General features: G+C 37.6%; 2 protein-coding genes across 5 annotated transcripts in view; one reads left to right on the top strand and one right to left on the bottom strand.

The window, feature by feature from the left end:
• The window catches only part of CASK (calcium/calmodulin dependent serine protein kinase), a 373,376-nt gene that overhangs the window by 179,330 nt on the left and 168,454 nt on the right, over nucleotides 1-25,592 (top strand). For all 4 annotated transcript variants that reach the window (XM_024759851.1, XM_024759848.1, XM_024759849.1 and 1 more), the window contains exons 4-5: nucleotides 6,994-7,071; nucleotides 12,576-12,648. In XM_024759851.1, coding sequence (XP_024615619.1) covers nucleotides 6,994-7,071; nucleotides 12,576-12,648 — 151 coding nt within the window. The remainder of the gene's footprint in view (nucleotides 1-6,993; nucleotides 7,072-12,575; nucleotides 12,649-25,592) is intronic.
• Nucleotides 22,863-25,592, bottom strand: part of GPR82 (G protein-coupled receptor 82) — a 5,194-nt gene continuing 2,464 nt past the window's right edge. The window contains exons 2-3 of the mRNA XM_024759855.1: nucleotides 24,049-24,113; nucleotides 22,863-23,907 (exon numbers count right to left, since the gene is read on the bottom strand). Coding sequence (XP_024615623.1) covers nucleotides 22,863-23,873 — 1,011 coding nt within the window. The 5' untranslated portion in view covers nucleotides 23,874-23,907; nucleotides 24,049-24,113. The remainder of the gene's footprint in view (nucleotides 23,908-24,048; nucleotides 24,114-25,592) is intronic.

Genomic DNA, 25,592 nt, shown 5'->3' with positions numbered 1-25,592 from the left:
TCATCTTCACTATCATTATTCTGAATTCTTTTTCTGGAAGGTTGCCTATCTCCACTTCATTTAGTTGTTTTTCTGGGGTTTTATCTTGTTCCTTCATCGGGTACATAGTCCTCTGCCTTTTCATCTTGTCTGTCTTTCTGTGAATGTGGTTTTCGTTCCACAGGCTGCAGGATTGTAGTTTTTCTTGCTTCTGCTGTCTTTTCTCTGGTGGATGAGGGTATCTAAGAGTCTTGTGCAAGTTTCCTGATGGGAGGGACTGGTGGTAGGTAAAGCTGACTGTTGCTCTGGTGTGGAGAGCTCAGTTAAACTTTAATCTGCTTGACTGCTGATGGGTGGGGCTGAGTTTCCTCCCTGTTGATTGTTTGGCCTGAGGCAACCCAACACTGGAGCCTACCTGGGCTCTTTGGTGGGGCTAATGACAGACTCTGGGAGGGCTCACACCAAGGAGTACTTTCCAGAACTTCTGTTTCCAGTGTCCTTGTCCCCGTGGTGAGCCACAGCCCCCCCTCACCTCTGCAGGAGACCCTCCAACACTAGCAGGTAGGTCAGGTTCAGTCTCCCCTGGGGTCACTGCTCCTTCCCCTGGGTCCCGATGCGCACACTACTTTGTGTGTGCCCTCCAAGAGTGGAGTCTCTGTTTCCCCCAGTCCTGTTAAAGTCCCGCAATCAAATCCCACTAGCCTTCAAAGTCTGATTCTCTAGGAATTCTTCCTCCCTTTGCTGGACCTCCAGGCTGGGAAGCCTGACGTGGGGCTCAGAACCTTCACTCCCGGGGGTGGATTTCTGTGGTATAAGTGTTCTCCAGTCTGTGAGTCGCCCACCCAGCAGTTATGGGATTTGAGTTTATTGTGATTGCGCCCCTCCTACCGTCTCACTGTGGCTTCTCCTTTGTCTTTGGATGTGGGGTATCTTTTTTGGTGAGTTCCAGTGTCTTCCTGTCAATGATTGTCCAGCAGCTAGTTGTGATTCTTGTGTTCTCACAAGAGGAGGTGAGAGCACATCCTTCTACTCTGCCATCTTGGTTCCTCCAGCAGAAGAGAAGTTTAGATTGGCAGTTATTTCGATTTAAGATACCTTTCCACTGTATTCTGGCTTCCACTGTTGCTACTAAAAATTGGCTATCAGTCTAAGAGTCCATTGTTTTCACTGTTTGTGAGATTTTCTATTTTCCTTTGGTTTCCTGCAGTTTTCACTGATATGTATCTAACTATAGATATCTTGCTTGATGTTTAGTGGGCTTTTCAAATCAGTGGATTGGTATCTTTAATCATTTCTGGGTAATTATCAGCCATTGTATTTTCAGTATTGCTTCTGCTTCATTTTCTTTTCACTTTTTACATTAAACTTCAATAAAATACATGGTGACTTTCTCACTGTAATCTTTTATGTTTCTTATCCTCACTTTTATATTTTCCATGTTTTATCTCTCCTTGCTTCAATCTGATTATCTTCTGGTTCACTAGTTTTCTCTTCTAATCTGCTCAAATTCTTAATTTTGATTTTATGTTTTTCCATTCTGAAATTTCTTCTTGCTACTTTTCCAAATCTGTAGTGTCACTTTTGATGATTTCTTGTTTCTTACTGAAGTTTTTAAATTCAGCTTTTATCTCCATGGTAAGCATTGGGGTTTTCCTATGATACCAGTAAGACATACCAGAATATATTCTATACCCCACTTTTCAAAACACAGCTCTTTATGATTCCAGCCTGGGGTATAAGGTATTTTATCAGAGCCTTAGCCTTTGATGGGCTCTTCTGAGGTGTGCCAAAGGAATAGCTCTGTCTCTCCTCTTGGATCACTCTGCTGCAAAAGAAGTTGGACCCTGTAAATCTCCATCTGACTGCCCCCTTCCACTTCTCCCGAGCTCCCCAAAAGTGAAGCCTCCTGCCTCCACAGCTGCCTTCTTTCCAGAGCCCCTCCCTATCCCCAGGGCAGAAGCAGCTCTTGCTCACTTCTTTGAGCTCTAATCCTTTCTCTGTTCTCACTAGGTAGTTTTTCACTCTTCATGCTGGTGATTCTTTAATGCTTAAAATTTTTTTTTTTATTTCATGCAGTCTTTGTAGTTGTTTCTGTCACCTTCAGGGGAAATGCTGGTCAGAGAAATCCAGATTTGATCTGTCCTTTACAGTGTTTCTCAAAGAATAGTTTTCAGACACATTCCAATCTACCAGCCATTTACTCCTCTATAATGAGATAAGAACAGAAATTGAGACTAAACGTCTAGAAACTGTTAGAGTAATTTGACATTGCTGTGAAATCGTAGCACATGATTTTGTATGTTGTAAAAAGTATTAGTTGTTAAAATACCTGAGGGGGGGAAAAGCTAGTCCTTCACCACAGTTAATTTGAGAAGCACTTCTTCATACAATCAGGTACAAGTCTCCTACAAGCCTTCTCTTTCTCTGCTTTTGCAGAATGCATTGTAGAGGAGGGAAAAAAACCTTTCCTCTATGCTTTTTGGTTACATGACTGAGGCCTGCAAATTAAACTGGCAAATGACAGATAAGCAGGAGAAAAGATTTTCATTCGCACATGGCGGGTGGGGGACATGCTCACAGAAAAAAGTGAAAGCCACAGAGACCCAGAGGCTTATATACCATTTTAACAGTGAAAGTAAAGAGACTAGACAAGAGAAGGGGGGAGTTTGGGCATCTGGGGTTGGGGGTAAATTGTGGGAAGGTGATCGGAAAATATATGGTAAATAAGAGTTATTTAGTAAGGTTTATTACACAGGTAAGAGTAGTTTTCTTCTTCCTGGTACATGAGAGGGGAACACCTTTACAAAAGGAAAATTCTGTCACCTTTACAAAGGGAAATTTATGTCTTGTTTTTAGGCAGAATGGAGGAGAGTACAGCATTCTTCCTGTATCTGCTGATTTTCGATTGCCGTCAGTTCAAAATAATCCTGTGCTAAAGTGGCATATTTTGGGTGGCATATTCTGATTCCCTTCAACATACAGCCAGCCATACCTTGTGCCTCTAGACCTGTGATCTGTTTTGTTTGTTTGGAGCATTTGTTTATGGACAGTTTTTAAAAATTTTATAAGTAATGCATGTTTATTACAAAATTTTAAAAATTCAGATAGATGAAGTGGGGGAGGTAAGATCATTCATAATCCCATCACTTTTCACAATTCAGAGTAAACCTCCCATAGTTTTTCTCTGTGTATAGTATAGAAGCATTCCCCACACTCTTCCTTAGCAGGGTTTCTTCTCTGTCTCATTTACTCCCTCAGAATGGAACCAACTGGGGAAATTCAGAACATGCTTCTTGAAGCTTCTTGGCAGCTCCAGAAACACACTAAGATGGGAAGCCAAAGCGAAAAACAATAGAAGAAGCCTTATAATTGGTTTTTTTTAAGTTTATTTATTTATTCATTATTTATTTTGGCTGTGTTGAGTCTTCATTGCTGTGTGCGGGCTTTCTCTAGTTGCAGCGAGTGAGGGCTGCTCTTCGTTGTGGTGCGCAGCCTTCTCATTGTGGTGGCTTCTCTTGCTGTGGAGCACGGGCTCTAGGCATGCAGGCTTCAGTAGCTGTGGCGCACAGGCTTAGTTGCTCCATGGCATGTGGGATCTTCCCGGACCAGGGCTTGAACCCCTGTCCCCTGCATTGGCAGACGGATTCTTAACCACTACGCCACTAGGGAAGTCCCATCATCGTTTTTAAAATCATATTATCAGATAAAGTTTATCAAAGAACTAAGACATTGAACTTTTTGTTCAAGGTTATTATATTAGGATTGTATGCGTTATGAATATGTATATTTTAAGTTTCTGTGATGAATAAAATTTGCATGAATAGCAGTATTTTTAGTTATTTCTGTTATCTCAAAATTTAAAATTAATGGATTGCCTTTTTTACTTTAATATCAATTAGTGTTGCAATTAACTAATCAACTAGCTTCAATAATAGAAAATTACTTTCACAGTAATGACTTACTTTCAGACTAAACCCTCATAGAGCATGCCGGCATTTTTTTTTGGTACCCCTGGTTATGAACCATTGTATTAAAAAAATGTATAGTAGCCAAAAGATCCCATTTATAATAGCAACTAAAAATATAAAATGCCTGGGGGGGGACCCAATAATCAATATTTGGAACTAATGTGAAGAAAACCTTAAAACTGTAACTTAGAGACATGAAAGGAAATGGCGAGGCATATCATGTTCAAGGATGAGAATATTAAGAAAATGTTAATTTCTACTGGTTAATCTACTATAAATATAATATTATTTCAGCCAAAATATAAAAAATTTTTAGCATTTGAGAAACTAATTTTAAAGTTCAGCTGGGAGAAAAAACTCATAAGAAAATGTTTACAAAGAATAATGATGAAATGAGACTTATTTTGCCAAATATTAAAATATACTATTGCAGAATTAAAAATGGTATGGGACTAGATACAAAAATAGTGGAAAAGAGTAGAAACCTAAAAATACCTTGGTGTGTGTATATGTAAATGTAGAAATTGTCATTTCAAGTACTAGTGTTTCAGATATGTCCATGAAAAATGAGTCGATTCATGCTGGTGATTGTAGAACAGGGCAGTAAGCAATTTCCAGTTATTTCCCACTGACTGGTTCTCTCCTTAAGTGTTGCCCTCTCACCACCTTAGTACTTTCTCCTACCCTTAAGATTTCTTTCCCCCTTCCAGATCCCTCCAAAAAAGCCTTCCCTCTAGCTCTAAGGATTCTTATTGCTTTATGATGCAATCAATTTAGATCTCTCCTTTGCCTAACTTCTCTCTTCTAAGTTGAATAGTGCTTATCCTCACATTTCGCAATTAAAAAGGAAAATGCCTAAACAAAACTGTAATTCCCTCACTGTGTGTTTTTAGTCTTCACAGATCAACCAACCAGCTTAAACTGCAGCCAGCTTTAAAAATAGTGCTTTTTTTCTCCCCACAACACAAAGAAATGAGAAATATTCAGCCTCTTTAGTAGGCAAGGAAATGTAAATGAAAGCAATCATGAGTGACTTTTTTTCCTCCTGTCTGATTGGCAAAGATTAAAAAGAATAGTCATCCTAATAGAGGCAAGGTAGAGGAAAGAACACTTTCACACCCAGTAGTGGCAGTATAAATTGTTAAAATATTTCCAGTAGTGTATGTATCAAAAGTATTATTGTCTGTGCCCCTTGACCTAGCAACTCTGCTGGTAGGACTTATACTGCAGCAGATGATCAGGGTTGTTCACAAAGATACATGATCGTGTTCATCCGGGCTTTATTTCTGATTGTGCAAAATGGGCACTGCCATACTTCAGAGGAGACTGAGCCATCATAAAATTTATTTTGGAGAAGAATCCTATTTGACGTTGGAAAAAGTTCGTTGGCTGTGAAATGAAAACTAGGTAAAATTTGTAAAGCCTTGTAAAAATGTGAAAGTATTTTCATTTATGTAAAACCACACCAAGATTTAAATAAACTATTCATTAACTATTTACTGTGTGCATAGTATTCTGCCAGGTTTTGGGTGGGAGTATGTTGAAAATATAAAATATACTTGTTCTTTAGGACTTCACCCTATTTTTGAACTGTTGAGCTTGAATGTGTACATTTGTTCCTTGCACACCTAGTAGGTGTAGCTGTAGATAATGGAAAGAACATTAAATATAGATAGGGATTTGAATTCTGTCCCTGTAACATACTTGTCTACTCACTTAGACAACTTGTTTGAGAACGAGAATGATGCTGACCTCATGGGATGATGGTAAGAATGAAGGGAGATATAACAAGGAATGCTTTCCACGATACTTGATGAATAGTAATATTAGTTAGTAATGTTTATTAATTATTATTAATGGATTAGTTATTAATTATAGGTAATAGTAATGAATAGTTAGTTCCTTTGCTTTCCCTTCTGGAAGTCTATTTCCTCAGTATAAAACCTGCAACAGGTATTTTGGTTCCTGAGCTACTAAATAAATGAATGAATGAGATACTGGATTTGAAAACACTTTATAAGACTTAAAGCATTATGAAAATGTTAGCTAACTATTCATTGATATATGTAATAATCTGGCAAAAGTTTCATGTATACACATAAATATGTTTCTATGTAAGTGCTAAATGTTATAATATGGGCTATATAGAGTTGTTATAGAATTTAAGCAAAAGAAGGCCTTAATGTGACTGGTAATCGTTGAGAGGCCTTCCTGGGGAAGGTGTGATTGGAATGGAACCTTGAATTAAGGTAGGTTTTGAATGTGAGAAACAATATATGCAGAAATGTGTGGCAGAAAAAGAAACAAAATGGTATATTCAGGGAGTAGTGTAAGACTAATCTGCGTAGATAGTGAATTATTCTTGAAAAGTCATTAGACAGGGTAGGTAGAAGAAGCAAGGTGTGGCTGAGACAACAAGAAACCTTACTGATCTGGTGAGAAATAGAGAACCATTTTAAGTTTGGAGGCAAGATAGTAACCCTGCGTCACCAGCACATCAGTGTGTTAGAGTATGTTTGTAGCAGTTAACTTTGGTAATGGAAGTATAAACAAAAATAAATTATGGATTAGCTAATTATTTTTTTCCTTTCACAGTATATAGCTTGAATTCCCTTTTAGTGGCGATAACTATAGCTAAATGTTCTAGAATCGTTGTTGTATTCTTAAAATATTACATGATGTGACTAGATACAATTTTGGAATTTGATTCAAAAATATGCCACAGCCCCCAACATTGCCCTTTTCTGAGACTTTTTGTTGTGATAACCTAAAGAAAATTTATAGGCGGTTTCCCACACTTTATGTTATTTGATGTTACCATTTGCTTGTTCTTCCTGTTTTTTCCCCCTGTAGATTTTCAATGTTAAGATGGTTATAATGTCCTTTATAATTTGTCTATTTTTCATCAAAAGAAAGGAGATTTAAATAATTTATTATAATCTTTAGCTGTAAGTCAACTAAAAACTTAGTTACAATGTATTCACTTTCAATGTTTATTTCCTGAAATTTTCTCTTTCCTTATATTCTTTTTCACATTTCTCTACAGTATGGATGGAGCGGATCTGTGTTTTGAAATCGTAAAACGAGCTGACGCTGGTTTTGTATACAGTGAAGCTGTGGCCAGGTATGTACTTTGTATGAACTCCCCAGAAGTAAAGGTAGAAGTAAAAGAAGGAAATGACAAGGAAATCACATGAAGTGGCCTGCTCTTTGAACTGATGACGAGCATACTGCCACTCTTTCTTGCAAGGAGCATCTCTCTTTTAATGTGCATTAGTGGAACCAAACAGTGACTGGAAATGCAAAATATTGAACAATGAATTGATCTATTTATATGGATTTACAGTTTAACATCACTACTGCTATCTTTTCCATTTCTGATGACTTTTATACAAGGAGGAATTTGATAGCTCAGGAACCGTGTAGAATTAAACTTGGGTCTTTTTGTGTGTTTGATTTTTGCTTTTTAGCAGATGTGCCTCATTAGTTCTTCAGTTTGCCTTTTAGTGATAGCAAATTGTTAGGTGACCAGTTAATCTGAGAAAAAGCATAGAACAGTAGAAGGAACAGAAATAAAAGCACAGTTTTTCTGCTGAATATATTTGCTTCAGGCCAGTGTTTGATCTCCCAATCAAGTAGCCACCATTGTTCCAAGTGTAGGAGTTCTTGTAAAGAACTAATGACTCAAAATAAGGATTTAATATGAAAAATCACAAGAGCCATGCACTGGGCCACTTGCTTGTAGATTTGAAGCAGTACAACTTTCTGTTTTGGTGACAACCATATCATAAATACCCACTCCAATAAATTGCCTTTTTAATACCTGGGGTACAGCATCCCTCCTCAGTCACTAACCATAGTATGTTGAAGGGTTCAAACCCACAAACCCATTAGGATTTATTAAAACTTTCTACCATTTGAGAAATAGTTACCATTAAATGATTATAACTTTCTCCCTCCTATCATTCTTTTTATAATTATGGCACAATGGACAGATATGGCTGAAAATAGCTTAGAGACTACTTCATGAGACTTTAAGCTTAGAATGGCTTGACTTTCTTCAAATTCTTTGCCCTGCCTTCTCCTCACTGAGGAGCAAGGTCCCCAGTCTCAGGAGATGGAGCAGCCATAGCTATAACACAAGATAAAGAATATACTCAATTGTAGGTAGCTGCTGTTTTGTACTCCTGGAGCTAGGGAGAAGAAGCAAATGAGAGTTTATATATACTAACTTTAATTCCTTCTTTTAACTCCTGATGTATTCATGGTAGAACTGAGGCTAAATATCCTTTTTTCTTTTGTGCCTGTTCACTAAAGCATATTCTAGGGTTTTCTTTTTTTTTTAATCCCATTTTACTCTTGTTTTGAATTCTTATCACAGTTTAAAATTTTTATTTTGTATTGTGTTTCAGAATTAAAAAGCATTCTTTAATACCAAAAGTAGTCAATGCTGTCTTGATTTTTCTTATGACACAGTGGTAAACCACTTTCTTCTACTAAATGAAACTCTCAGACTTTTGCATATCATTGTTCATATTTATTTCTTTAAGAATTTGAGTTTGGGGCTTCCCTGGTGGCGCAGTGGTTGGGAGTCCGCCTGCTGATGCAGGGGTCATGGGTTTGTGCCCCGGTCCGGGAGGATCCCGCGTGCCGCGAAGCGGCTGGGCCTGTGAGCCGTGGCCGTTGGGCCTGTGCTCCGCGACAGGAGAGGCCACGGCAGTGAGAGGCCCGCGTACCGAAAAAAAAAAAAAAAAAAAAAAAATTTGAGTTTTGTATTTTCCCATATTGATATCTTTTAACAGCAGCATCAAATAGGGAAAACTAAAAATTCTAGATGTTGATTTTATAAAAATAATGAAGCTTGATGGAGGAAGATGACGTTTTCCTTTTGGAACCACAAAAACACTGGGGTACCTGGCATATAGGCTGTCAGGGTTGATGTTAAACCAGTACCACTTTTACTCTGTTCCCTACTCATCCCTATCACTTTTCCTTAACTTTGAGCCTGCCTCTGCCACTGGACTAGATGTTAGGATAGGGAGAATAGTAGTGTTGTAGAGGTGATGTCATACAGTGAAATGACTTGAGTTCTCTCCCAATCTTGAGATTTATAGAAAAGTTAGATGTTTATATATATCAAGATGATTGTATATCAATCAAGCCTGTTGATTTTAAGATCTACCTATATTGCTGTTAAAATGGTGATTTTATGAAAGGAACTTTCCAGAATGGACCAGAAAAGAGTAATATTGGGATCAGTAAGTGACACTGCATAGAGAGTGGTTTGGCACAATTGATTAAAAACCCTTCCTAAAAATGGCAAAAGGGAGTGGCCTCAGAAAGTATGATTATGTATGTCCCCTACTGCAGAGTACCAATGACCATGTAACAAGGGCACGTAAATCCTTCCTTTGGTTTAGAGCGTTCAACCAGATGACTTCTACCTTCCTTCTCTCTGATTCTGTGATTTTTTTGTTGGAAAATTCAGCTTGCATTAGTTATTCTAGTGAGACCAATTGCAAGAAGACTCTGAGACACCAAGTAATCATATTGATAATGTTGTTTTTCTCCAACTGGCTGAGCGTCAAGAGGAGCAACAAAGCATGACATGAAAGAAAACTGCGTTCAGTCCTTACAACCCAATTAGTGATTACCTCTGTTCTTTCAGAGGTGGTGAGTTGTGGAGCAGGCTAACATATAGGATCAGATTATCAAATCAAACTCTCACAAATCAGAGAGATATTCTTCCCTAGCACCAGGCTTTACTAAACAGTTATAAGGATACGAGCAATCAAAAGGCTCAGCTGAAGCAAACAGAGATCTGGGCCTTTTAAGGGCAGCTCCTCACTTCATTCCTTCCTGCATCAGAAATGCACCTCTGGCCCAGAATAGATGAGGTCTCTACGTGAGGTTTGTGAGATTCCACACACAGAGGGGAGCATTTAAATTATGAAACATCTCCATTGTGTATCTTGGAGAGTTGTATAGCTTACATGACATCTTCCAGGAAGCCATTCATGCCTCAGAGATCCGGGTTCTGTTTATCATAGGTAGTCCTTAGCCAGGAACATTCTGTTAAGGGAATTCCAGAGATAAGCTTTCTTCAGCCTAGCAAAGAGCTTTTTTAAGTGTAGTCTTTTTTTGCCCAGAGTTGCCAAAGAGAGTAGGCTGAGTCACCTCCCTTCTTTTCTTCCACCCCCAAAATACCTCCTTCCAAAGGAAGTGAGAGGATTGCTGGCCAGCTCTTTTCTTTCCACAGAGTTATCATCATTCCTGATCCTTAGGGATGGAGACAAACATAGATATTGATGAGTTTCTCTGAAAGTATAGGCCACCATGATGCTTCATGAAATGAAGCTTTTTGATTAAAGTTTAGTCAGCAACTCTCTAGAATGTATATGGGTGGATTTTGGTTCTGTAGTCTGCTTGCACACTATTCACATGCACAGCCTCCCAAGGGTCATGACTGGGAGGGTGGAGAAAGATCAGTTTAAATATGTTATATTTGGGGAAAAGAATTCTACCCTGCCCCCACAGAGATTCTAATATATATGTATGTTTGGGTTAAATAATTGAGTATTCGGATTTAAAAATGCTCATTCATTGAGGTTTTTTCTTTTTGAGATAAGAATTTTTTTTTTTTTTAGAATTTTCTTCAGGCTAAGGATAGAAGTGGCTGTCCTAGTGCTAAGTATCCAAAGTAGTCGTGCTGTTAGGTATAAGCTAGGTCCATATTACCTAACTTAAGCTTACCTACTATTCCAGTGTTCACACCTAGATGCACAAATAGGCTGTTCCTAAATCTTGACTAAATTTGATAATAATAGACTTAACCTTTGTAGCATGCTTCAGAATTTTTAGAAACTAGAGTTTTTCACACTTGTTATCTCTGCCATTTCGGGGGGTCACAGATCCTCCAAAGCATGATTTGAACCAGGAAAGGGCCACAACACCAAGTTAAGAACCCCTAACTTAAACAGAAAGTTAATTTCAACTGCACTGGCCCAGGCAAAGAGTATGTGACCGTGACCCGCCATGTGTACATTTGCAAAGTAAGAAAAATTGGACATCACAACTGCAGGAGCCTGGCTCCTTCTGCTTAGAGCCCAGTTGTGAGGAGACAATGATAAGTACAGGAACAAAGCCTGGGGTTTTTTTCCCCCTGCCTTTCATTTTTAAACTAGAACCTTCTGATCAATTCTAATACATGAAATAATGCATATGCTAATTAGAGGGACATTGATGTGAGTTTGGCTAGATAGTAGCATACCAAAGAGGGAACTCAATGGAAATGTCTTAATTTTAAAGCAGGAGTGGAGAAAATTTTTTTTGGTCTTGAGTCACAAGCACACACACAAGGTCATTTGTAAGTACCATTAAATTATTTAGTTTTTATTTTAAAGTGTGGGGAATAAAAGATCTGGATAGAAAAAAACAAAATGCAATAAATACTAAGCAATAATTAATGTTAAGTATATTGCATTTCTGTGTCATGGCTAGTTGGGAAGGAAAAGGGGAAAGTGAGAAAGGAAGAGGGATAGTAGGGGGGAAATGACAGATATGAAGGGAATAAAATTCAGAGGAAGAGAAGATGAAAAAGACCCTCAAAGAAGAAACAGTGGGAATTACAGAAGAACTTCAGAATGGAGGGAAGGAAATTGAAGTAAGTTCTGAAGTAATACTGAATGAACTGCTCTTGTCACACCCTGTGGCTAGTTGACTCTTACCTTTTTGGGTTTTTTTTTGGGCGGTACGCGGGCCTCTCACTGTTGTGGCCTCTCCCGTTGCGGAGCACAGGCTCTGGACGCGCAGGCTCAGCGGCCATGGCTCACAGGCCCAGCCGCTCCGCGGCATGGGGGATTCTCCCGGACCGGGGCACGAACCCGCGTCCCCTGCATCGGCAGGCGGACTCTCAGCCACTGCGCCACCAGGGAAGCCCATTTTTAAGGACTGTTCTTTAAAATGCTCGCTCCTCCTCTGTTCTTCACCTGGACCCAGTGCGGAGCCTCTGTGGACCCTGATGACCTTGTGAGGAGTTTGACTTCCTAGGACTTAGGCCCAGAAGGAACTCTGCTTTGTTCAAGGATGCCCCAACTAAAACTTGATTATGTTGCAAAAAGAAATTGTAGAGGCATAAGAGGGTTCTTCTTTCTTGTTTGTCCTTAAAGCTAAATGGAAATAAGACAGAGAGCCAGCCTCTGCTGGCAGATAAAAGGTTCCCACCCCTTTAGTCAGAATCCTTGGTGTACCTCTGAGCACTGGTCACTTAATAGCAATCCAGTGTAACTAAGTAGAATTAACTGAGTGTCAGAAAATTTTTTCATGTTTTAAGCTTGAATTTTTAGTTTGCAGAGCTATTTTAGTTATGAACTGTGTGAAATTCCTTTGACTTAGATATCTCAGAAAATACAGAACGCATTAATTCTTCATAAAGCTCATAAACTTATGCATCTGCCAACTTTTTCATTACTAAGGTGCACATTCCACCAATCTTGTCTACTCAAATGAAAAGTGTCCGTGGGCAGTGAGTATGAAGGTGGGAGTTATAAACTAGGGACACTGTACATTAAGTTTTAAAAATATAAGGGTTTTTTTTTACAGTTTTAGATTTCTTTTGTTTTTCTACAGTCATTACATGAGACAGATACTGGAAGCTCTACGCTATTGTCATGATAACAACATAATTCACAGGGATGTGAAGGTAAGTCATTTTTATCACTAACTTTAATATTTGTGAATAGAAACTAACTTATAGCAATGATAAGAATTAGAAGTTTTTCTTTAGTGTTCTTATAAAGAGTAGCTTAAAGTTAATTTTACTTACAAATAAAAATTTGTTTAACTGGTTTATATGTGGAGAGTTGTACTAGTTCTTAATAGGAACACTTTTTTATCATTTCAATTTCCTTATTTTTATTAAAATGTACACACATTCTAAAATTCTGTTATTCCTCCTTCGCCATTATGTGTGTAAGAGAGAAGTGTGAAAATCCAGCAAATAGGAAGAACCAAACAATATCCTATACTAAGTTAATTGGGGGGAAATTAGAATTTGGTTTATATAGTAAAAGTTCATCACACTTATATTTTCTTAATGTTGTAATGTAGAATAGTTAGCATTTTATTTTCTTTGCAGAGAGTTTTTAAAACTAGTCTGAAATCGTAATTATAAATGCAATATAGTTTGTACCCTTAGGAATATGAATATTACCATTATTCAATCTTTATGCCTGTTTAATCCCAGTATCAAGTTTATGAGAACTATCAGTCCCTGGCTTATAAGGTGTCAGGTAGGACATGGAGGCATGCAAGAAAGGAAGCCATGGGCCTTCCTCCTGATGCCTACCCCCTTTCAAGGCCTCGAGTCACTAAGAGCCCCTGTGGTCTCTCTGGCCCTGTTGTCTACTTTCACGTGCTCCTGTTTTGTCACTGGCCTCTCTCTAACCCGCAGCATCCACAGATATGGCGCTCTCCTTCCCTCAAGATGTATTATCAAAGGCCTGGCTTCTTTAATGTATTTTAATGGTTAAGAAAATTAAGTAGAATTTAGTTAAATTTTCTATAACGTTTGGGAAATTTTAACTGAAATTCTTGTGGTTAAAAGCTGAGGGAAAGCATGAACAATTCCAGATCAATCTGGTAGAATGTTATAATAGCAATGAAAAATAATTGGAGAAATGCACAGAATACACATTAGTGTAAATTAGTTGTAAAATGTCTTATTCTTTTCAAATGTGGTGATAGGAAAATGATATTATTATCACCACTCAACATTAACAGCCCATTGGATACGTAGCACTTTTATAAGGAAATATTCTTCAGTTTTGCAAACAGAGAAAAAGAAGTGTAGAAAGATAAAGGGGGGAGGGAATGGTCAATGATAGCAACGTGCTGTGTCATTCTTTTGCACTTAATTAATGTAAGAAAATGCATGTATACAGAGTGAAGTGTATCTCCTTATATATAATGACAAAAATGACAATTTGAGGGACTTCCCTCATGGTCCAGCGTTTGAGACTCCGTGCTTCCACTGCAGAGGGCGCGGGTTTGATCCCTGGTTGGGAAACTGGGATCCCACATGTCATCTGGCATGGCCAAAAAAAAAAAAAGACAATTTGAAAACTTAAAATGTGTAAAACAGATTCTTAGTTCATAGAGTAGCATTGTGTTAAAAACACTTTTGCTCAAGAGGCAGATTTTTAAAATTGAGATATAATTAACGTTTAACAATATATTAGTTTCAGGTATACAGCATAATGACTTGATATATGTGTACACTGTGAAATGATCACCATAGTAAGTCTAGTTACTCTCTGTCACCATACAAAGTTACAAAATGTGCAATATGATGTTATTGACTAGTCACCAGGCTGTACATTACATCCCCCTGACTTGTTTATTTTATGGCTGGAAGTTTGTACCTCTTACCTGCTTCACCCATTTTGTCCACCCAACCCCCTTCACCTCTGGCAACCACCATTCTGGTTTCTCTGTCTGTGAGTTTTGTTTTGTTTGTTCATTTGTTCTGAGTTTTAGATTCAGTGTGTAAGTGAAATCACAGGGTATTTGTCTGTCTGTATCTGACTTATTCACTTAACATAATACCCTCGAGGTCCACCCACATTGTCATAAGGGCAAGAGTTTGTTCTTTTTTATGACTGAGTAGTATTCCACTGTGTATGTATGTGTAAATTGTATGTGTGTGTGTGTGTGTGTGTACACACTACATCTTCTTTGTTCATTCATCCATCAATGGACACTTAGGTTGTTTCCATATCTTGGCTATTGTAAATAATGCTGCAGTGATGTGGGAGGTACACATAGTGTTTTTTCTTTTAGCGTTTTCAAATTAGTGTTTTTGTTTTCTTCAGATAAATACTCAGAAGTAGAACTGCTCGATCATATGGTAGTTCTGTTTTTAGTTTTTTTGAGGAACCTCCATACTGTTTTCCAGAGTGGCCACACCAATTTACATTTCCACCAATGGTATATGAGGGTTTCCTTTTTTCCTACATCCTCACCAACACTTATTATTTCTTATCTTTTTGATGATAGCCATTCTAACAGGTACAAGGTGACATCTCATTGTGGTTTTGATTTGAATTTCCCTGATGATTAGTGATGTTGAACATCTTTTCATGTACATGTACCATCTGTCTGTCTTTGGAAAAATGTCTGTTCAGATCCTCTGCCCATTTTTTAATCAGATTGGGTTTTTGTTATTAAGTTGTAAGAAGCAATTTTATTTTGAATTCTGTTCTTGAAAGGTAATTATATCAATATCATATGATAAATGATTGACAACGTACTCTACTGTAATACTTTCAATAATATAGTCAGCTTTTTGATTAGCCATGGTATTTGATATAATGACAATCCAAAACCAAATAAAATCCCACAGTAGTTATGTTTGAATGCTGTGCTTCACCTTCTAACTTACATTCGATTGATTTATTCAACAAATATTCGAGTGCCTACTTCATGCAGTATACTGTGCTTGGAGCCCTAAAGGCATTATTATGGTCTCAGTAGAGAGATGAGATAGTGTATCTGTTACCAGCTACTACGGAATGACACACAGTGACTTGCAACAACAAGCGCCATTTATTTGCTCTCAGTTCTGCAGTTGAGCAGAGCTTGATGGGGACTGCTTGATTCTGTTTCACAGGCTGTTGGCTAAGGCGGCATGGTTAGTATCCACAAAGGCTTCACTCACTTTTCTGGCATCTCAGCAGAAGTGAATAGAACAGCTGGAAGCTGGCTAGGCCCTCTTCGTAGTCTCTCATTCAGAACATTTCTCTCTTTGTCTTTCTCCCCCCTTCATGGCCCATTTTTCTAGCAGGACAGTGTCTCATGGCACCAAAGGAGCAAAAATGGAAGTTACTAGGCCTCTTGAAGCCTCGACCTGGAATTGGCACTGTGTCCTGTCCTCTGCGTTCTGTTAGTCAAAATGTCACAAGAGTAGCCTGGATTCAAGAGGAGGAAAAATAAGTTGCACCTTTTAGTTGGAGGAGCAACCTATGTGTACAAGAATAGGAGAACTTGTTTGTGGCCATCTTCACAGATAGACAAAACAAATAATTATCGTCCAAGGTACGGGATGGTAAATATAATTAAAAGACAGTCAGAGAAACGTCATGGAGGAAGTTACATTTGAGCCTAGTCTTGAGTCATGGGGGAGTTACACAGGGATGAGAGGATGTTTCAAGCAACAGGATAGTGTGTGCAAAGGCTCAAAGTTAGTTTTGTATTGGATTTTAATAAATTTGTTTATTGTGTCTAAGGCACATGCCAAATAATTTTGAGGAAGCCTACAGAAACATTCTAAGGAAGGGGAGAGAGAAGTGATTCTGAAACTGCAAGTTAGTAAGAAGAAACCACCAGAAAAGGCACCATTGTTGAGTTGGGAAGCAGACTTTCAACACAGAGCACACATTATTGTTGATATTCTTTATATTTCAGTACCTGAAATCTATACATTTCGCATGGGTAAATGTAATACTCACATTTAGCTAATTGGTAAATTTGAACTCGGGTGTATTTTTCTTAAGACGTGCATCCAAAAATATGTATCGAGTGCCTACTATGTGTCAGGCACTATTCTAGGAACCGGAGCTACATCAATGAACAGAACAGACAAAATCACTGCCCCAGCAGAGCTGACTTTCTAGTTCAGGGAGACAGACACTGATCACTGAGCAGAAGGAAATCAACTGTGTAGTAGGTTAGAAGGTGAAAAGAACTACAGAAAAAAAGAGAGCAGCCAAAGGGGTAGGTAGGGACTGCTGGAGAAGGGGTTGCGATTCTAAATAGGGTGATCAAGCAGACCACGTTGAGAACCTGACCTCTGGCAAGGACTCGAAGGAGAGAGAGAGAGTGCACTAACTGACATCGAAGGAGGAGGGTTCTGGGTAAAAGAACAGCCAGTGTAAAGGCACTAAGGCAGGAGCATAAGTGACCTTTTGAGCAAGAGCAAGGAGGCCAGTATGGCTGAGGCACAGTGAGCAAAGGGGAGAGTGGATAGTAGATAAGGTTAGAGAGGAAAGGAGGGGAGGGACTTCGACTTTTACTCTGACAGAAAAGAGGATTCACCAGAGAGTTCTGAACAAAGATGGACTATGATCTGACTTTCCACGGTAACAGGACTACGTTGCTTTGTTGGTAATACATTGAATAGGGGCTCAAGGGTGGAACTTGGGAAACAGGAGATGCTCCTGCCTGGCAGGGCCAGAGTGGTAGCAAGGAGGTGGTAAAAAAAAGTAGATTTCCAGATATATTTGAAGGTTGTGTCAACAGGATTTACTATTATAATTTCAGTAATTTAGGTAACCCAAAGTAGTTTCATTCAGGGCCTTATTATAGGGGTTTTCCATTGTAGTGATCTTTAATAACAATACATTTCACATGGCTAATAATTTAAAATTTCACTTGATGTGTTGTTACTGTTTTTGCTAAAACAACTAATTTTGCAGCCTAGTAGCTTTTCTTCACATTCAGATATTGTATATTCAGTGACTTGTCTGAATAGATTTCTTCTGTATGTAGATTTTGGTTTCTGTAGTTTTTGTCAAAATTTTCTTCCCTTATACTTAGTAAAGAAAATAGAAGACCATTGGAGCGTTCCATTCCTTTGAGAAATATTTAGATTATTTAATCATCTGTTTCAGCTAGCCAAGAATATTCTCATTTTCTCCCTGGTTCTGGTTCTCTCTCTCTCTCTCCTTCCCTCCCTCCTTCACCTCCCCCCACCCCAAGTTCTTGATATTGATCCAAAAGCATTGGGTTTCCCAAAGGTCCTAACATTATATTAATAATACTTTTTTCTTTACTTGGTACGCATTTCTTTTTGAAATCATAATACCTGAGTCTAAAAATGTTTGGTTATATCAGGTTAGATTTGAGTATATGGTGCCATGTGACCTGTAGTGGAAACTGCTCGCTTTCGAGAAGCAGTTTCACATGAAATTGTGTAAAAAATAACTATGTAATCCTTTGAAATTTGAGAAGGTGTGTCATCATAGTACAGCATCTCCCAACAACCATGCACATTTGGGGCCAGGCACTTTGTTGTGGGAGGCTGTCCTGTGTTGTTGCCTCTCCCCAGCCTCTACCCACTACATGCCAGTAGCATTTCCCCCCAACTGTGACACTCAAAAATGTCTCCAGACATTGTCAAATGTCCCCTGGGGCACAAAAATCACCCCCAGTTGAGACCCACTGTCATAATGGCATATTTCTCATGTTTTGACTCCCTACAGGCATTAATTAAGGCATGTATTTTGTTCCTTTTTTTCTTATGAAAGGATGTGGTAACTTTCATTATGTTTCAGTGTTTTCTTCCTCTCACCCCTAAATTAAAAGTATTTTAGAAAGAAATAGAACAGTTTTCAAGGTAAATGCAACTCCTGGCTCCTTGCCTGCCTTCACTTGCTCTGTTAAGCAGTGAAAGTTGAAATTTTCTTGTCTCTCCTGACTCCCAGAGACAGCCTCACAAAGCATCACCTGGGCATGGAGAGACAAGCAAGCCGTAGACCTTTCTGTGGCTCTGACCTACTGATGTACTGTTTTAATAAACGAAGTTGAAGTTAAGCAGCTTCTTTGAGAGCAAACTGCTGTACACACAGTCACTTTCTATTCTGAATAGGGCCTGTGCCCAGGAGACTTGGGGGCTCCATTTTTAGTTCTCAGAACTGCAAAACCCCAGTCTCACAGCCACTCAGCCAGGAGCCTCCGCCCAAGCATTTCTGTGTGTGCTTCCTTTAAATGGTTTTCCTTGCTAACCCGTGAACACGCCTGGCTGCTCTCTGGTCCCCTTATGGTATCAGTTCTCCTTTCACCAGCTTAGGACCAGACTTCATTATAAATGGGTGTTCCATCAGATCACGCTAGTTGCCATAGCATTGTGGATTTCTTATGGTATTTCTTCCTCTATTGCTCTTGACGTTTCTTTTACATCTCTTACCACAACTCCCAAAAGTCCCTCATGTTTATATAAAATATTGAAATTCTCCTTAAAATGAAAACTTACTTATTCTATTCTTTATTATAATAAGCACACAGGCTTACCTTCTGCGTTACTTTCGTAAGGTTGTTGTGAGCATAATGTACATGTTCAGCTTGAAAGTGGGGTTTTAATACTTAGAAATACGAGATAAATTTAAGATGATTTTGCTTCTCTTTTTCCACCCACCCCCCTTCAAAAAAAATCAACTCCTTGATTTGATAAGAAAAGAATGACTGTTTCTTTTGCTTAACAGATGTGAATCCTTTCACTGCTCCTTTCCTTTTTAGCCAACGGTAGCAAGCATGTATGATACAGCCAGAGCATTTGTGCTGTCAGGTATAAAACCTTTCTAGCTGTAGTAACTCTTGCCACTGATATCAACTCTCACTTTGAATTTGGGGGCAGTCAGAGAAGGTTCATGGCATTGGGCTGCAGGATTGAAATGCTTAGCAAATTACCAGTGTCCCTCTGTGCTCCCTTTGTGGTTTGCCAAGCAAGATTTCCTTTCAACCTGTCTTCACACATTTGTTCGTAACAACTTCCACCCTGCAGACTGCAAAGCCAGGGGTGGGCTGCAGTCGTCCTTACCAAATCAGAACACGGTTGACATTGTAGGGGAACAAAACTTGCCACCCCCAAAATGTATCTCTTTGGCTTGAAGACTATTTGGCGCTGGTTGTTTTTAAGAAACAAAAGATTCGGGAAAGTTTTCTTTTTACCTCCTCCTTAAGCACCTGAAAGAATTTAAAGGGCCTGGTCTAGGAAGAGTACTATCACCAGAGATGTCTGCAAAGAATATGAGCTGGTATGGTGGGGGAGCTGAGCAGGCTGGGGACACCAAAGTCCTCTCTGTGTTCCATTGTCTTTGCATGGAGTAGCAAGCACTTGTTTACCAAACATTTGTTTTTCTATCTCCATGTGAGTTGCCTTCCTCCCCTTTGAAGTCCCAAACCCCTACCTCCTTCTCCTCTCTCAGATGGCATATAAGTTCCAATTGCCCAGATTGTCCTTGGGCCTCATATTCCTATGGAACCCCCATAGGTACATAATTTAATTTGTTTTTTCTCCTGTTAATCTGTTTCATGTCAATTTAACTCTTAGACCAGCCAGGAGAACCTACAGGGGTAGAGGAAAATTTTTTCCTTCTTCAACATCTTCCTCTTCTACTCACAGAATAGAAACTCACTTTCAGGTTGAGTAGTACATCCTTAATTTTGCTGGTCTAGTCTTAATGGTACATATTCCTGATTAATAGTTTGCAAGTTGCCTTGATGGGAGTGTATATATGAAAGGATAAAGGGGGAAATAAACATTTATCATGCCTGTTAAGATATAATCTTGTTGATCTTTAAGTCAAAATTTGAGGTTTCTGAAATTGTGTTTGACTATAACTCACGGACACATTAAAAACATTGTTTTTCTGAAATTCACACTTTAAAGTTAGGGTAAATTTAGAAAGGGATACCTTATATAAAGTATTTGCCATGACATTAAATAGGCAGTACTTCAATTACACAAAAAATTCAACATAATTTACAATCACCTATTCACGAAAGCATCTATGGTATAAAGATAAACATGGTGATTAATACGCTCAGTACAGAGAATTAAAACAGAAGTTGTCTATCAGAATGAGTAACTTGAGAAATTGCATATCTTTTTTCCTGCCTTTTTTAAATGTAGGAAGCTCTACTTTGGTGTAATATCTTTTATCTTTTATTTAAATAGTGGTGATATAAAGTGATTTTTTAAATAATGCTTTTTACAAGTTACATATATCTTTAGAACTCCTAAGTGCAGTGAGATTTAATACAGTACTGCTTATGTTAAATGAAAACTATTGATCATCTTCTCAATTCCTCTTAGTCTAATGAGTTCTGGTTTTAAATTTTATGTAAGAATAAAAGTATTGCTCTAACTGTGGAGAAAGCTGGATGTCTTGGGAAGTCTCCTGGTCGACGTTGAGTTATTATGTGATTCTCACGTCTATGAAATTACTAGATTGGACACCCCTGTATACAGCCAGCACTTAGGGAGTCACCTGGAATTCCCAGGTCTTTGTTCATCTCTGCAAATTAAAAATAATAAGACAGAAATAAGGTTGCTACTATAAAAGAATAGTTGTATACTGTAAATATTTGAAGCCAGCATGTGTTTTTTCTGATGTTTCTCTGAACATTTTCTTCTCTCAGTTAAACATTGAAGTAAAAAAGGAGAAAAAATATTTACTGTTTTCTATTCTTTTTTAATGAAAATTGCACAGATGTGTTGGGAAAACCTCTAGTGATTTTGAACACATGGCTCTTGGGGAATCTGTATAGTGAATTGTTTCTATATTTTAAATTCTAGAACGAAACATGCTATGAGGTTAAAGGCTTTGAAGTGCCATGTGAACTTTAAACTTTTTGAGCACTGAAGAAATTACCATGTAGAGAATAAATGAGTCTTTAAGCAGTCTCTAACGAAGTAGCAGGTTACAGTTAAGGTTTATTCAACTTCAGTTTTATTCAGCTGTTTATGTTTGGTTCTTATCTGAGCAGAGAGAATGCAAGTACCATAGGAGTAGAAATAGAAAAGAGACTAAAGCTCCAAAGGTGCTTATGATCTCTTTAGGAAGATAAAGCACACATTCTTTTTTATTTTAAATTATAATATATATAATACAGAATATAGCCATCATCATTTGTCTTACTGTGACAAGATTGCATGGAAGAAAGAAATGACCATTCAGAAAGGCTTACCCTTTAAATATTTACTTAGATATTGGAGAAAATTTGGGTGACTTATTTAACTATGCACTTCAGTTTTTTCATCAGTAAATTGGCATACATTAGGGTTGTGATGATTCAAATAATACATGTGAAGCATGTAAGCAGAGTGCCTGGCACAATAGCAAGTACTTAGTAAAGGATAGCTACTCATAATAGTAACATCATCTGGTTTAATCATAGTACTTATGAATTACATAGTATTTTTTCATTCTACAAATGAAGAACTTAACACTTAAAGTGGGTGATTTGCCTAAGATTGTCCAGCTAAATAAGAGGTGGAACTAGTATTGAATCTAGGGACTCTAACTCCAGAGACCAGTCTTGCAACGACGATACTATTATACTGCCTATCATTCATTCATTTATTTCACAGAAATTAATTAAACATATTTACATGCTAGGTACTGTTTGTCATTAATAACATTATTTATATTGAATACAGAGGAAAATATACAAAACGTGATGAAGATCAGCATGTAATGACATTACATTCATTTTTATTTTGACAAAGCCTAATCCAAATATTTAAGCATATTTATAAATAACATCTACTTAATAAATACTGGAATCAATGAATGTTGCTTCTCCCAGGATCATGAACCAGATAACACCAAATAAATAATGTGTTTATGAAATAAAACCTTGGATTTTTGTAGTACATTATTCATACATTTAGATAGGACTTAAATGAGGAAACTTCTTATTCACTTTTTTCTTTTACTCATTTTTAAAGCTACCAACAAGACATTACCCATAGATGGACCCTTGTATTCTAACTCCCAAAAAGTAGAAAAGTCATAAACCATTTGCTTCTTTATCCTATAGTCGTGACGTATTGTGTTTTGAATAGAAGCATCCATGGTTGAGTTTCAACAGAAAATGGTCTGTTGGTTTTATATGCAGTGGGATCCTTTCAATATGCTTGACTTTTGCCTCTTAACTCTCTGCCATCTCAACTTTCACCATAAGTAGAACCGTAAAGTGAGTTTTATATTTGCTTGTTTGTTTATTTTTAAAAACCAAAGAGATTTTCTTGGTGCCTGTTTTCAACCAAGCTATGACCTGTTAGTCATGTAATTTAGGGTCCCTAATAGACTCATATGAACACTTTTCTGTTTGGTGGTGTTTTCCATTCAGAAATCAACCAGAGGGTTGTATATGTGGTGACTCAGATTTTGTAAAGAGATCATATAGTGTCTTCTTGAATGTTTTATCTAAAAAAAGAAATATAATGGGGTCTGTGCTACTTCTGGCTGATGCAAGACAGGTGAGGATGTTTTTTATCTCAATTAAATGATTCAATTGCTGACAGTCCGCTCCTTGGTGTAGAACAAAAAAAATGGGTTTAAAAATGCTATATGGAAGGAAGCAAACTAATAGTAGAATCTGGATGACCAAAAGGTGCCTTTTCACAGAGCTATAAGTCAAATCTTTCTCTGTAATGGATGTGCAGGTCCTTATTTTTCTCAGATGGTTGACAAAAGAGTAATATGATGTTAGTACGACTAAAAATGAAAATCCAATAAATGTGGTTCCAATGAGGCCTGCAGTCTGAGAGATCACGGCTCCTAGTTCCGTCTGTGGATTGTAGCACAGGATCTCTTCTCCTTCTGTGGCCTCCACAACTGAGTAGTATATGATAATTGGAATAATTATGCCTAGAGCAACTACCCATATGTAAGCACATAGTTTTCTAGCAAAGTTGGGCTGGCGAAATTTTTTCAGTAACTGGCCATAAAATATTTTCTCGTAGCACGAAGTGGTCTCTTGTGTGGAATCCTTTTTCATTAAGGTAGCATAGCGGCTTATGGCAATCCAACTTAAAATTAAGAGGCTGACAAACATACTTACATGCATGGATAGAGTTCCCAAAAAATTGACCACCCTGCATTGCGCAGATTGATATTCCCATTGAAAACCTTTCAGGAAATAGATACCCATGAAAGGCATGGCACCGCACACAAGCAAGTTTGCAGTCACAAGATGTACTAGGTAGATGTGCGTTGGTGTTTTCTTAGCTATTTTTGTTAAAAATACCCACTGAGAGAGAGAATTTCCAAAGAGACCAATGATACAAAGGAAGGTATAAATGATCGGTAAAGCCATGGAAGAGATCATGGATGGTTGAATACATGTTGAGTTGTTACTCATTTATATCAGATTTCCTTGAATTTTGCCACAGGAACTAGAACAGAATTGCAGATATTTAGTATTAAAATTATAGATGGTATTTCAGCTAAATAGTTTTTTTTATAAAGCATTGGATAAAATAAAATAGTAACATAAATATATTGGATGAAAAGGGAAAGTATAGATGCCGTCTCACCTTTTCTAATCACGATTGTCCAATTGAAATAAAAGAAAGTTGATTATTGTGGATGGTGCCTTTGTCTAAAAAACAAAATTTGATAGAAATAGTTAAATGCCTGAGATTTATTATTTTATACTAGAGAAATTTATAATTCTTATATTAGATTTTAAGGCAGTTTGTAAATGACAACTGATTTTTAGCCTAGAAAGATAATTTAAACAATTTTAAGGCACATACTAGCCAAAGGAAAGTGTTGCAAAAGTATTTTGTGGCCATGTTAATAGAAGACCGATTTTTAATTACCACGTTAATTGTACATAAATACTTTTCAAAATGGTGTCTTTTCATGGCTAAAGAACTTCTCTATAATCTAATACTATTAGAAAAATCACTTTTCATATTTCAGAAGTAAACTTAATTCTACATAAACACTCAGGCAAGATCCTGAATTGAACAGAAGGAAAGTGTAGTGACCAAGGATGGACACCAGAATCCCAGGGTCTTTACCAAATGGCATCAGTAATTTCTTGTTTCAAATATTTAATGATAATCTATCATACTCCAATAAAAATCTAGTTTAAGATTCTGTGTCAAAACTGTAGTTGCTACTGCTTGTTGGTTAGAGCACCCTCATGTGTCTTTGTGTGTAATTTAGTATCTTGGTTTTTCAGAGAATTTTTTTTTAGAAGATATTTTAATCACAGTATAAATGCAGGTGTGATTTTGCTTTTTTAATGTCTTATTTTTAAATACTTCCTGCTTCAAAAGGTACAAATACAAACTCCTTTTCATTCTTATTTTTCTCATGCCTTTACTTCTTTCAGGTGGAAGTAAGAAAACTTTTTGGATTCTGGTCAAATAAAAATCATGAGCTCTATTCAGAATGTGCTTCATTTCTCTGTATTTTTCACCATACCTTTCTAAGTACCACATTCTCCACTCTTTTATAATCTAGAATAGGGATTCTCAATCTTTTTCTTCTCATTCTCTCTTTTGATAAACACAAAACTTTTTACTACCCACCGCCTTCTGAGATTCTCATATGCCCCCAGCCCCTCAGGAATATTTTACTCTCTACCCCTCTTCAGAAACATGATTGTATTTTCTGCATCTTAGATTATAGAAATAGGGATTTTTCCCAAAATATACCATTATAATTTTGAAATAACTTTTTAAACCAATCTTCACCCAAAGGCTTGAAAGCTTGAGTATCTCTAGGTTCAAGTACTAAGACCCTTAATGTCTACCAGTGTCTTTATCATTTTATTTTGTTGCTTTGCAATTTTTATTTAGAAAACGGTCCATGTGCTTCAGAGTGAGTTTGTATCTGAATCCAGTACAGCCTGGCAAATTGGAATTGATTTAAAATCAGTCAGATAAAAAAAATGGTTCTGAAGAACCTAGGGGCAGGACAGGAATAAAGACGCAGAGGTAGAGAATGGACTTGAGGACACGGGGAGGGGGAGGGTTAAGCTGGGACGAAGTGAGGGAGTAGCATTGACATATATACACTACCAAATGTAAAAATAGATAGCTAGTGGGAAGTAGCTGCATCGCAT

The sequence above is a fragment of the Neophocaena asiaeorientalis genome, unplaced genomic scaffold (genome assembly GCF_003031525.2).
Source record: "Neophocaena asiaeorientalis asiaeorientalis breed wild unplaced genomic scaffold, Neophocaena_asiaeorientalis_V1.1 scaffold312, whole genome shotgun sequence".
NCBI lineage: Eukaryota > Metazoa > Chordata > Mammalia > Artiodactyla > Phocoenidae > Neophocaena > Neophocaena asiaeorientalis.
This window is presented reverse-complemented; position numbering and strand designations above follow the sequence as displayed.